Below are 12,108 nucleotides of genomic sequence, written 5' to 3'. Positions count from 1 at the left end.
ACCGCAAATAGCATTTTCTTTAGAATATGACTATATCAATGTAAACAAACAACATGCGGGGATAGCTCAGTTGGGAGAGCGTCAGACTGAAGATCTGAAGGTCGCGTGTTCGATCCACGCTCACCGCATTTCTTTTTAGGAAACAATTGTTTGGGCTTTCTTCTTGGAGTTACACCAATTATGAGGCCCATTCTTTTCTGTGCTCCTTATTTATTGCGCTAAATTGGCCTTTCTTGTAGAAATTTTTTTGTTTTTTTTTTCTTTCTCAATAAAATTGAATCATCGGATTTCGTTTGACTAAATTTTGGGTGGATAGTTCTAGACTTGTAGTTTACGCATTGTGTTTTACGCTTTATGCTCGGGAAGAAAAAAGAGTACTAATTCATTTTGTTGACAAAGGAATGAGCAACCATATATGTGCACTGAATAAATTTTGGTCGGTGCAAGAATCGGCAAATTATATAAAAAGTAGTTTACATTATTCGTACTGATCCTGAATCAGCTAATTATTGCTCGGGAGGCCATTGTTCGGTAGCAATATAATCTTTCAAAGTAGTTTACATTAAAAGAGCGGTATATACTCGTACATCCTTGAATCATTTAGTAATATATGCATGCCTAAGTTCATGATTAGGGTGAAGCCGTAAACATTAAAAACACTTATACATTTTGATATTGAAAAGCGATTGATCAAATATATACATTCATATATATAACATCAATCGCCAAAAGGCCCTACCACTCACCCCAATAGTAGTTGAGATAAAAAAAAAAAATGAAGTTAATTATTGACTATTATTAATACGTGGTTTTTGGCATGGCCTCAAATTTCTCAATGATTTTGCTCCTACAACCTAAAAAAGCTTTGGTGCTCGACACAATCATTTGATTAATGCTACTCCATAAAGAAAAAGAAATGCAAAGAACACCATTATTTGCACACAATTGACAAAAATATACTTCAAAACAATAATATTATGTTTATATTGAATAAATGAAAAAGGAGAGATTCCAACATTAATCGTTTCTTTAAGTGTTCAAATACTCTAATTGTGTTGTTATTATTATAGGAGTAATGTTTTATGGACATGGCCAATAGTGGGACTTATTTTATTTCCCACCACATCCTATCTAATTAATTAATGACAACCTTGAAAGTAGTAATTAACACTGATTTCAACGGCGAAATTAAATTTCATTCCTCAAGGGACCGAATATATATTAAAAATAACATACATAAATTAATGACTAATGATTGTTTCAAAATTTGCTTAATTTTTTTGGTGTTCGGGGTCAGTGTCCCATAAAAAAATTAGAATTGTGACTCAAGTCGCCCCTCGATTGAAAGAAAAAAAATAATAATAATAAAAAAAAAAAAGTAAAAATAGTTGCAATAATGTCGTTTGTTTGACTAGCTTAAGGAACTTCTTTTCTAAGCCATTATTAATCCATGCACTACCCATTACTTGCAAATGCCACCTATAATTACTTCCCATTTAAGTCAATTATTGTCATTTCATATGCTTCATTTTTTTATTTTTATTTTTTTGTTTACCTTTTTCTTAATCTAGTCATTTTATTTTTCGATATAGAGATATCTTGATTATAAAGGTAAAGGAACATGTATAAAAGCAAGTACGTAGGTGTATGTATATTAATGAAATAAGCAAGTTGAGAAAGCAGTTCGTTCATGTGTGCAGAATATTCATTTGTATGTATGCATGTATAAAGAGATCCGATCCAGTTGCCCACCAATTCCAACATACATACATATATTATCGGATACAAATCAATAATATAAAATTGAATTTTCTTTTCACTTCTTTCTCGTACACCTTTTTCCTTATTTTTCAGATTTCTTTTTCCTATTTTATTTTCCCTTTTGCTTGATAATAATAATACCAAATTAAATAACAATTGTTTATTGCCAACTTTATATTAATGGAATTGACAATCGGACAAATGCGGTAGAATGATGAAGAAGTACCTTTTTTTTTCAATATTAAATAAAATATTAATTTTATCATTTAAAGCAGAAAATAACAACACAGATTATATTCATGTTCTTTAAACTTTAAGGGATCTTTCTTTGTCTAATAATTAAATTTAAATGGTCCGTTTCCTTTTTCAACTTTTTTCCCTTGTATGACACATTGACACTAAATTCGGTGTTAAATATAATACCATAGAAATTTTAAAAAGTTGTTTTATTTTTTATTAATTTTTCTTTTTAAAGAAAAAGAAAATTGTATTTGTATACAGTGTTATGAGAGAAATGATTCGTAGTCTTTGTGTTCATCAATATTACTTGATGAATCTTATGTTAATTAATGGGCTTATTTTAATTGGGTGTGGACTCCGTTTGAATGTGGGAGTAGGTGATTATTAATTATATATATTTGGGTGTTAATGGGCTTTAATTTGGTCCATTAGGTATACTATTTCTCTTTCATATGATCCTGGAAATTTTGAAGATAAAATAAAAGTCAACTACATATTTTGGCAAAATGGGGTTCAGCATGTTCTGAGAATAAAATAAAATAAACATGGAAAAAAAGAGGTAATTGGTACGACACGACTACGAGGCTGTCCAAATAAAATTATTGTATTAAATAAATAGTGGCTAGTCAGTGCATGCATTGTTACGCGTTTGCTTCCTTCTTTCTTCCTAAAAATAATCTTTTTTATTTGTTAAATAATAATAATTGTGTATATATATATATTTGTGTGTATTGGCATAAATTCACATGAAAAGTTTTGCTGTCATATTTTTTGCATGGGTTGACTAACATCACCTATCAATCAATCAATCTCACCATCCTGATGATAAATTATTAAATGCTTTAATTATATTATTTCTCGACGACAATTACATATAATCAATAATTATGGGGGATAGGTATTAATTAGTATAATAATTCTGAATTATATTAAGAAAATTGCAGGCAGGGTCAAAAATGGCTTCCTGCAGAGTTAAACACTAATTGTACTTGTTTTTTTTTAATATTTCTGCAGTGATTTGTGTCGGTACTCTACCCCCAAAGAAAACTGCATAATAATTTTTTCTTTTATATTTTTATAATGATATATTCATATAAGTATAATTTTATAGGAGCATGTCTTTTCATGATGGCAGTAAAACTCTAATTATTAATGAGTAAACTAATATTCACTCTTGTCTGTTAATTAATCCCATGTAATATTATTATTATTATTATTATTCAAGAAATCACTATTCATTTCATTTATTTTACCCCATTATATTTAGGCTCGTAATTTCCTACCTAAAACTGTATTAGGGTGAAGATTAAAAAGAAGTCGGCTAATTAATTACATACATTCTCACAGATTGAGCAAGAAGAGAAAATGGAGAAACCCTGGCTTAGTTGAGCACTGGTGGTGTGATATTGATAATTTGATTTGTCTTTTGAACCAGAAAATGCGGTGCCAGCTTGTATTGATCTGTATCCATCCAATAGGAAGTTCAGTTGGGATATATTATATTTAATAATTAGTAGTAAGAGTAAGAGCAGCGCATAATTTTCGATTATTATTTTTTAAACTAGTTGTGCTTAGTAGTTTGTACTGTATCAGTATGTATGTGCAACAGATCCCTTTTGACCCGTCTCTCTCTCTCTCTCTCTCTCTCTCTCTCTCTCTCTCTCCCCCTCTCCTCTTACTTACAGACTTACAGATCGACTTACAGTCACTGTTTGTTTGTTTGATGAACTATTTTTGAAGGAAAAAAGAAAAAAGGGTCTGTCTATATATATTTGGGGTCTTCCTTTCTTTCTTCTTCGCGCGCTTGCATTCTTGTTTTTCTTTCCATACTTCAAAACTTTGATTGCACACACCAATGCTGCAGTAGCCCAATAACTTCTTCTTCCGTAGCTGATTTATTTTAGGGAGAAAATAAAATCAAAAAGATATATAGTATAGTTAAGTTAAAATGGAGGAAACATTTGTGCCATTCCGTGGGATTAAGAATGACATTCAAGGGAGGCTACTCTGCTACAAGCAAGATTGGACTGGTGGTTTCAAGGCTGGTTTCAGGTTTCTTTCTTTTCTTTTTTTTTTTTTTCTTTTTTTTTAATATATCTTTTCTGCATTGCAATTGGTAAATATATTATATGAAATTTCAACAGGATATTGGCTCCTACCACCTATATTTTCTTTGCATCGGCAATTCCAGTGATTTCATTTGGTGAACAATTGGAGAGAAATACAGGTTACACAACATATATACATCTGTTATTGTTCAGATACTACTTATAGATCGGTTATGATGAATTCATTGAAATTTGTTCTAGATTGGGTTTTGTTGCTTGAACTTTAATAATTAATAATAGGAAAAATGTGCAGATGGGGTTTTAACTGCTGTTCAGACATTAGTATCGACCGCAATTTGTGGGATAATACACTCAATAATAGGAGGTCAGCCCTTACTAATTCTTGGAGTTGCTGAGCCAACTGTTATAATGTACACCTTCATGTTCACCTTTGCTAAACAAAGACCCGATTTGGGCCGTGAATTGTTTCTCGCTTGGACTGGATGGTGAGCACAGTCTTCGATTTTCATATGTTAATGTTGTAAGTAGTATAATTATCATTTATTTAGGCCTAAAATGTTAACTTACATGCATGGTAAATATCAGGGTGTGCGTTTGGACAGCAGCTTTGCTGTTCTTGTTGGCTATATTAGGGGCTTGCTCTATTATCAATCGGTTTACCCGTGTCGCTGGTGAACTGTTTGGAATGCTTATTGCAATGCTCTTCATGCAGCAAGCTATCAAAGTACGGAAACTACATCCTAATCTTGTTTTTTTTTTAATAATTTGTCTTACTTCCTAAAGTCGGCACAATATTAAAAAAAACATTAAGCTTTCACATGTTGATTCACAATTTTACGATAAACTCATTAAACAGGGACTTGTGGATGAGTTCCGCATACCAAAAAGGGAAGATACAACTCTAACGGAGTTTATGCCTTCATGGAGATTTGCTAATGGCATGTTTGCTTTGGTTCTTTCATTTGGTCTATTGCTTACTGCTTTGAGAAGCCGAAAAGCAAGGTCATGGCGCTATGGTTCTGGTGAGTGTACTAACTAATTCATTTATCGCAGAATCTAATCTAAATTAACCCAACATGTTTTGAAATCACTTTGGGATATGCTCAGGTAATTAATTTACGGGTTTTTATATATAATATAAATGATCAGGTTGGGTTAGGAGCCTTGTAGCTGATTACGGGGTGCCGTTAATGGTGTTGGTCTGGACAGCTATATCCTACATACCTACTAAAAGTGTGCCTGAAGGAATTCCGAGACGTCTCTTCAGCCCAAATCCATGGTCACCTGGTGCCTATGGCAACTGGACCGTGATTAAGGCAAGCATATCTTTGCTTCACTCAAATTCGATTTTATAATTTTTCTTTTACAACTTGAGAAGTTGACCATGATATTGATTTTTTCCTTTTTTTTTTTTTTTTTTTTTTTTTTTTTTTTTGCAGGATATGCTGAACGTGCCTATTCTATACATACTCGGAGCGTTTATTCCAGCAACTATGATTGCTGTGCTTTACTATTTTGACCACAGCGTTGCGTCTCAGTTGGCTCAGCAGAAAGAATTCAATTTGAGAAAACCGCCTTCCTTTCATTATGATTTACTTCTCCTTGGTTTTCTGGTATGCAAAAACTCCTTGTTATTACTTATTTAGACGACGAACGACGACGACTCTTTACTATGATCTAAGATACAAATGTTTTTATCTGTTTTGATGGGCAGACATTAATGTGTGGTCTTCTTGGAATCCCACCATCAAACGGTGTGATACCACAGTCCCCAATGCATACTAAAAGTTTAGCCACTCTTAAACACCAGGTTATTTTCTTTCCAAAACCTTTTTATTTTTTTCTTGCTATTTTGCTTCTTCTAAAGTTTCTTTATTGAATATTTGAATATATATGCAGTTGCTCAGGAACCGGCTTGTAGCTACAGCACGAGAGAGTATTCAAACGAACTCAAGCTTAGGACAATTATATGGAAACATGCAAGAAGCATATCAACAGATGCAGACTCCTCTTGTCTACCAAGAGCCATCATCAGCCAGAGTATATATTTATGCAACCTCTTTTTTTCTTGCATCCCATTAAATACACATACAAAGTTACTAATGTAAAAAAAATATTATTATTAATCATCAGGGTCTAAAGGAATTGAAAGAATCAACGGTTCAACTAGCGTCGAGCATGGGAAGTTTCGATGCTCCAGTGGATGAAACGGTATTCGATGTGGACAAAGAGATAGATGATTTACTTCCAGTTGAGGTGAAAGAACAACGTGTGAGCAACTTACTGCAGGCTGTTATGGTTGGAGGATGTGTAGCTGCAATGCCTGCATTGAGAATGATTCCAACTTCTGTTCTTTGGGGATATTTTGCCTTCATGGCCATTGAAAGCTTACCTGGCAACCAGTTCTGGGAAAGGATATTACTGCTCTTCACTGCACCTAGCAGGAGATATAAGTGCGTGCTATAATCGTAAACAATATTAATTAGCCAAGTTAGTATGATACTTAATCTGTGTGTTTAAAATATAACACTTGCAGGGTTTTGGAGGACTACCATGCGACCTTTGTGGAGACAGTGCCTTTCAAGACAATTGCGATGTTCACAGTATTTCAGACAACGTATTTGCTTCTCTGTTTCGGCATTACATGGGTTCCGATTGCGGGGCTTTTGTTCCCTCTGCTCATTATGCTTTTGGTCCCCGTAAGACAGTACGTGCTGCCAAAATTCTTCAAAGGGGTTCACCTTCAAGATTTAGATGCTGCAGATTACGAAGAGGCACCCGCAGTACCATTCAACATTCCGGTACGTACATATCATTTTTCTCTTTTCCACTTAAAGACCTCTGTGGATGTTTGTTGACTTAAATTGAATGATTTATTAGGAAGGAGAGCTGGGAGGTGGCAGACTTTCATTCGCTGCTGACGGAGGAGAGATTTTGGACGGAATTATTACAAGAAGTCGGGGTGAAATAAAACATATGTGCAGTCCAAAGGTAACGAGTTCATCTTCAGCGACACCTGCAAAAGATGGTAAAGTACTACAAAGCCCAAGGGTGGGTGAGCTACGAGGAGAAAGAACTCCTCGGTCTGGTGGAAGAGGACCTCACAGCCCGATGACTGGAGAAGTGGGCCCATCTCATTTGGGGATAAGTCCTCGTAAATCTGCTTCAGACCAATGATAATAAGCTGATAAATCGATTTAAGATAGTAGTAATCAATTCAATCCTCCTTGGTATGTGTTTTTTTTCTTTTCTAGTTGTTTATGTTTTGAATGTGGTGTATTATCAAAGTCGGTGCGGGAGACAATGCAAGCTGTAAAATTAACCACCAACCTTATTATATATGTTGATTCCGATCCTCCAATAAATTTGTGTGTATGTACATTTCATATGCATCATCATCATCAATATATTGACAATGTAATTTAGTGTGACAAAATGATGAATTGGTTTTCTCTTACCAAATAAGAATGATTATTAATGGCAATGGACATGTGCATAAAAGGGAATAAAAGAAATTGCTCTCTGTTCTAGAAAGAGTTGACCAACAAAAACAAAAGCATATTCATCATCAAGCTGTTCGTTCTATGTTGTTGTTAATTATTGCATTGCATACAAGAATTGTGGGGGGTTGGAGAGAGAGAGAGCATTGACTTTAGCTAAAGTGGAAACAAACAAAACCCCTTTTCCAATTATCTTTTTTACAATCAATCTTTGTTCCTCTGTTATGTCATTCATTCATTATATTCTTGTCCAAACAAGTTTACATCATCATTCATCCATCCCACCATCTCTCTACTGTACAGGATGCAATCGTTACCCTTCTTTCTTTAGTGTTTAGGGGTTGTCTAGGGTCCGAGAGGGTTGTACTTCTCGGACCATAACCAACCAATAAAATCATGCCACGTATGATTAGTACGTACCCTATAATAAAAGGTACGAACCCTGTGTTACAGGTAAAATTACATAGAAACCCCTTGTAATTAAACTTAAAAATATAATTAGAAAAATCAATAATTCAAAAGTTAATTACATATTAAATTTTAAAATCATTAAATGAAAATTTTCTAAACACGACTTATTATTTCACTAATCATTTAACCTAATCTCCCCAATCGGTTTCTTTTCATCATCCTCACCATCATCGATATTTCCTCTTGAAAGAACTATATCGATCGTTCATCTCAAAATAAAAAAAAATCATTAACGATCTTTTCCTCCATTAATCATCAATCAGTCAAGGGACAATGTTTCTTCTCTGTGAAACAAGAAAGTTAAGGACTAAACTTTTGATTTTTGTTTGTTTAGCAATTTTCTCTTGCGCAACTTTGTTGCTACTTATTATTATTCAGAGATTTAAACTTCAAGAAAGAAATATGATGTAATCTTGTTCCATATGCCACATAAGTCAGTAGAGAGGGTAACTTTGAACCCAAAACTGCTCTAATTGATAAGAAAATGGAATATCTTCAATATATGGTTAGAAAGCTCCGAAAATCTAGCTTTTAACAAAAAAAGTGGTTTAAAAAAAAACAACTGAGGAAGAAGTTATGATTATTTTTCTAGAGTATGCCAACTGCAATCGGGAAAAATGACATCTTTGTGTCTTTTGGTATTTCTAAATGCTTTACTTATTTAATTAGTCTATGTTCGAAGTAACAATATTGTTATGAGATGATAAGGTCATGATTTATATATGTACTGTCAATTTGATATTCACATTGCAAGTTTCACTTGATTAAGATGTTTAAATTGATATGTGGGGATGAGATAGAGAGAGAGTGCTGACATTTAAGAGATACAAAAATTAGTGTACGAATTTTAGGTTGAATTTTATTTGGTATTGCCTTAAAGTTGTTCATTATTTCGCGCTTGCAGGTGATCGAGTCCAAGAAGAATTTCGTGAAGAATGGTGGTCTAGTTTGAAAAGGACAGTGACAACCAATTGTTGCACTGAAAGAGCCTAGAAAGATCAGCAATCATCTCTAAGATGTGTTTCATTCATTTCCACCACTTCCATTTTAATTGTTTTGAGTACATGAATTGGTGATCTTCCATCATTTTCTTTTATCTATTATTTCTTTCTTCAAGAGTATTGTCCTAATATCAGATGTAAAAATTAGAGATTCTTGTTTGGTTGATATGAATACTATTTGTAAATAGGTGTATAAGAAGTATTAACATTGGTCCCAGGCCAAATGAAGTGTGGCCAATCTCAATCTTAGACAAATTCTGTCTTTTGATACCAAGTAAAAAAATTAACATTTTTCAGTGAAAAAAAGAAGAAAATAATCAAATAAGAACTAGCTCTGTTTCTTGCAACCAAAAAAATCATCCAGGCAAACAAAACTGATACATAACTGATACTCCGATAAGTTTCGTTATGTTGAATCAAAAAGAACAAAACATAAAAACTAAACCTGCGTAATGTATAAGTTCATGAACAATAAGGCATATACTAAAAAGTAAAAACAAACCAGGCCAAAAAACATTCAAGAACAATGATCAAACACATCATCCGCCCACGGTTTAATCTCATCGTTAATTAAAAATGGAATAAAAAACAAGTTAAAACTCTGATAAAATGCTACCTACTATTACATAAGTTTTTTTCAATAATAATAAAAATAAATAAATAACCAAACTTGCAACTTTCTCTCAAGTTTAAAGGAGCACGTGAAACTGGACGAGGACGATCAATACCCCTGAATATACGGAAACCCAAAAACTTTGCACGCATGGCACATATAATTTTCTTTCCCAAAATCCTCCTCGAAATGCAATGTGAATGGAAAACATGATTGCACAAAGGGAGCACCGATATATAAGTCCGCAAAATCGGGCCCATTGAACAAATATCACAAACCAGCATAATCTTCAATCCGGGGCGGCTTTGTTGCATATACGGAAGAAAAGTAGAATACACGATGTGGGGTTTCTATGGCCATGTGGCGGACTTAGATAGGACAATGATGTTGGACTAGCGTGGTAAGGAGCAGGGCTTGGGAAAGCCGAAGAATTTGGGCTCGGTTGGATTGATGGAACATGAGCTGATGTTTGTTGAACTCATTGGAGTATCGGCTGCCGGTGGTTCATGGCCCTGAGAAAGTGAAAATGTATGCATGCATCAGAGTTGTATCGGAAAAGTTTTCATATGTACACGGAAACACGTAGTTTGCAGAAGTTGTATATTTCTTAAAAAATGGACCAAAAAGGAACCATTTTTCACAAATTATAAACAAGACAACTATGAGCATTTATATATGTCAGGAAATGTAAACATCTGATTGTTCTTAACTGCAAATCACATCATAAAAAATAAGAAAATGCCTAACTACATTCAAGAAACATAATACATTGATCAAATAATAGAGCAGCCAACAAAACAAAAACACAAAAAAAAAACACAATTAAAAGGAAAATTAGGCAATAATTTTAAAAGCTTTCAAAGCTCATTCGCACGAACTATATCAAGATTTAAGTAAAATCCAAAAGAATAGCAAAGAAAAGAAACACAAAACACAAATGGTCTTATTTTCATGGATTCAATTTTCTAATTAAGTTTTAAATCCAAATCTGAAAACTAAATTTAAAAAATTGAAAAAAAAAATCCAAAATATAACCCATGTTTGCCGCTTTTGCGTCTTTATCGCTCTCAGATCGATATCCCATACGGAATTCTCTCATCCGTCGCCGTTCAACCTACCACAACCATCGATTTTCATTCCTCCCACCACAATTCGCGATAACAACGCTAAGGAAAAAAATTAAAAAAATTCGTAACGCCAGGGGGAGATCTGCCATAAATTAAAACTCTAATTATCTCGACGGAGTTCGCCATGAGGGGAGATGGAACCCACAGAAAAATCATGTATTGCGTCTCTATCTATGTGTGAAAGAAGATTGGTCATGGAAAAAGTGGATGATCTTTTTTCTTTGTTAAGACTTCGTGTAATTGTCTTAATTGATTATGATTTTTATATTTAATAATATTTTAATTTATTGATTTGAATTTATAAGGTTAATATTGTAATTTATATAAAGTACGATCTGTGTACGATGGTGAACGATGTGTTTTTACTAGGTTCGTACATTAATTTTTAAATTTCTAGTGTCGTACTGGGTCGTACATATGTCGTACATAAAATTAATGGCTAAGATTAAAACTTAGATGTTTTGTACGCACCAGATTAAATGTTTTACGGTCCGAGAAGTACAAACCTCTCGGACCCTAGACAACCCCTAGTTTATCGTCTGCTTTTATTTATTTCTTTTATTTCATTTATATTTATTCGGCTTTTTCTGAAAAAAAAAAGTATTGGCCCAATCATATTTATTTGGCAATATTACTGGGCCAAGAGCGTATTAAATAATAGTATCTTGTATTGGGCTTAAATTGGTTTCGCTGAGGCCCAACAAGGGGTTCCATCCCATCCTTTGCGGGCTCTCCTCTAGACCGGGTTCAATTGTTAGGGTTTCATTAAAAAAGTTGTATTTTTCTACCCAGGTTGAAATTAAGATTGCCATGATGAAAAGGGTGAACGGGGGTGAGGAAGACGGAGGTGCTTCCAATTCCATTTCCATGTAGGAGGTTAATAGGATATCCGATTTGCCAGAAGGGTTATTGCAGGGGATTTTTTATTTTCTCTCACAAGAAGATGCTGTCCGAACCTCTGTATTGTCCAAATCATGGCGCTACTACATTTGGTGCACTCGCCCTAATTTCGATCTTTCAGAACCCAACTTCAAAGGAAACAAACATCAGTTTATATCCGCTGTGGAAAACACTTTGCAGCGATACACTGATCCTAATGGGCTGTCGTTGGAGGAATTTAACCTAACTCTATCGCTGCTTGGTGGAGGCGACGATAATCACCATTCCGATCGGGAATCGGTTAGGGTTCTTGATAAATGGATCCCAATTATAATTACCACGACTATGGGTGTTGCACTTAAGGAGTTTCGTCATTCTATTTTTTCGCCAAAAAAATTGCATCTTTCTACATATCCCGACAACAAGAAGCTAGATTTATGTTGGTAT

General features: G+C 34.0%; 1 protein-coding gene, 1 long non-coding RNA gene and 1 other non-coding gene across 3 annotated transcripts; 2 read left to right on the top strand and 1 right to left on the bottom strand.

Moving 5' to 3' along the window:
• The first annotated feature begins 55 nt into the window (after positions 1 to 55).
• On the top strand, positions 56 to 128 carry TRNAF-GAA (transfer RNA phenylalanine (anticodon GAA)). Its single transcript has one exon. It is a non-coding gene; the product is annotated as a tRNA-Phe (tRNA).
• A 3,009-nt stretch (positions 129 to 3,137) lies between these two features.
• LOC105955445 (putative boron transporter 2) lies at positions 3,138 to 7,435 on the top strand. The gene is made up of 12 exons (XM_012979172.2): positions 3,138 to 4,053; positions 4,146 to 4,228; positions 4,363 to 4,555; positions 4,656 to 4,794; positions 4,927 to 5,092; positions 5,220 to 5,386; positions 5,510 to 5,683; positions 5,785 to 5,880; positions 5,970 to 6,110; positions 6,204 to 6,523; positions 6,607 to 6,871; positions 6,951 to 7,435. Exons 1-12 carry the CDS (start codon positions 3,950 to 3,952, stop codon positions 7,245 to 7,247), a joined length of 2,145 nt encoding a protein of 714 aa, XP_012834626.1. The 5' UTR covers positions 3,138 to 3,949; the 3' UTR covers positions 7,248 to 7,435.
• A 2,053-nt stretch (positions 7,436 to 9,488) lies between these two features.
• Positions 9,489 to 11,013, bottom strand: LOC148770849 (uncharacterized). The gene is made up of 2 exons (XR_016030608.1): positions 10,691 to 11,013; positions 9,489 to 10,167 (listed from the first exon to the last, which is right to left on the bottom strand). It is a non-coding gene; the product is annotated as an uncharacterized LOC148770849 (long non-coding RNA).
• Between the last annotated feature and the right edge of the window lie 1,095 nt (positions 11,014 to 12,108).

Source organism: Erythranthe guttata, chromosome 4 (genome assembly GCF_056151865.1).
Source record: "Erythranthe guttata isolate IM_541 chromosome 4, IM_541, whole genome shotgun sequence".
In the NCBI taxonomy this organism is placed as follows: domain Eukaryota; kingdom Viridiplantae; phylum Streptophyta; class Magnoliopsida; order Lamiales; family Phrymaceae; genus Erythranthe; species Erythranthe guttata.
Note: the sequence above shows the minus strand (reverse complement) of the source record. Positions and strands in the feature narration are given on the sequence as shown.

Coding starts and splice junctions, on each gene's coding strand:
- LOC105955445 (XM_012979172.2), top strand. CDS start 3,950: ATGGAGGAAACATTTGTGCCATTCCGTGGGATTAAGAATGACATTCAA. Junction 6,524..6,606: donor GCACCTAGCAGGAGATATAA/GTGCGTGCTATA, acceptor TAACACTTGCAG/GGTTTTGGAGGACTACCATG. Junction 6,872..6,950: donor CAGTACCATTCAACATTCCG/GTACGTACATAT, acceptor ATGATTTATTAG/GAAGGAGAGCTGGGAGGTGG.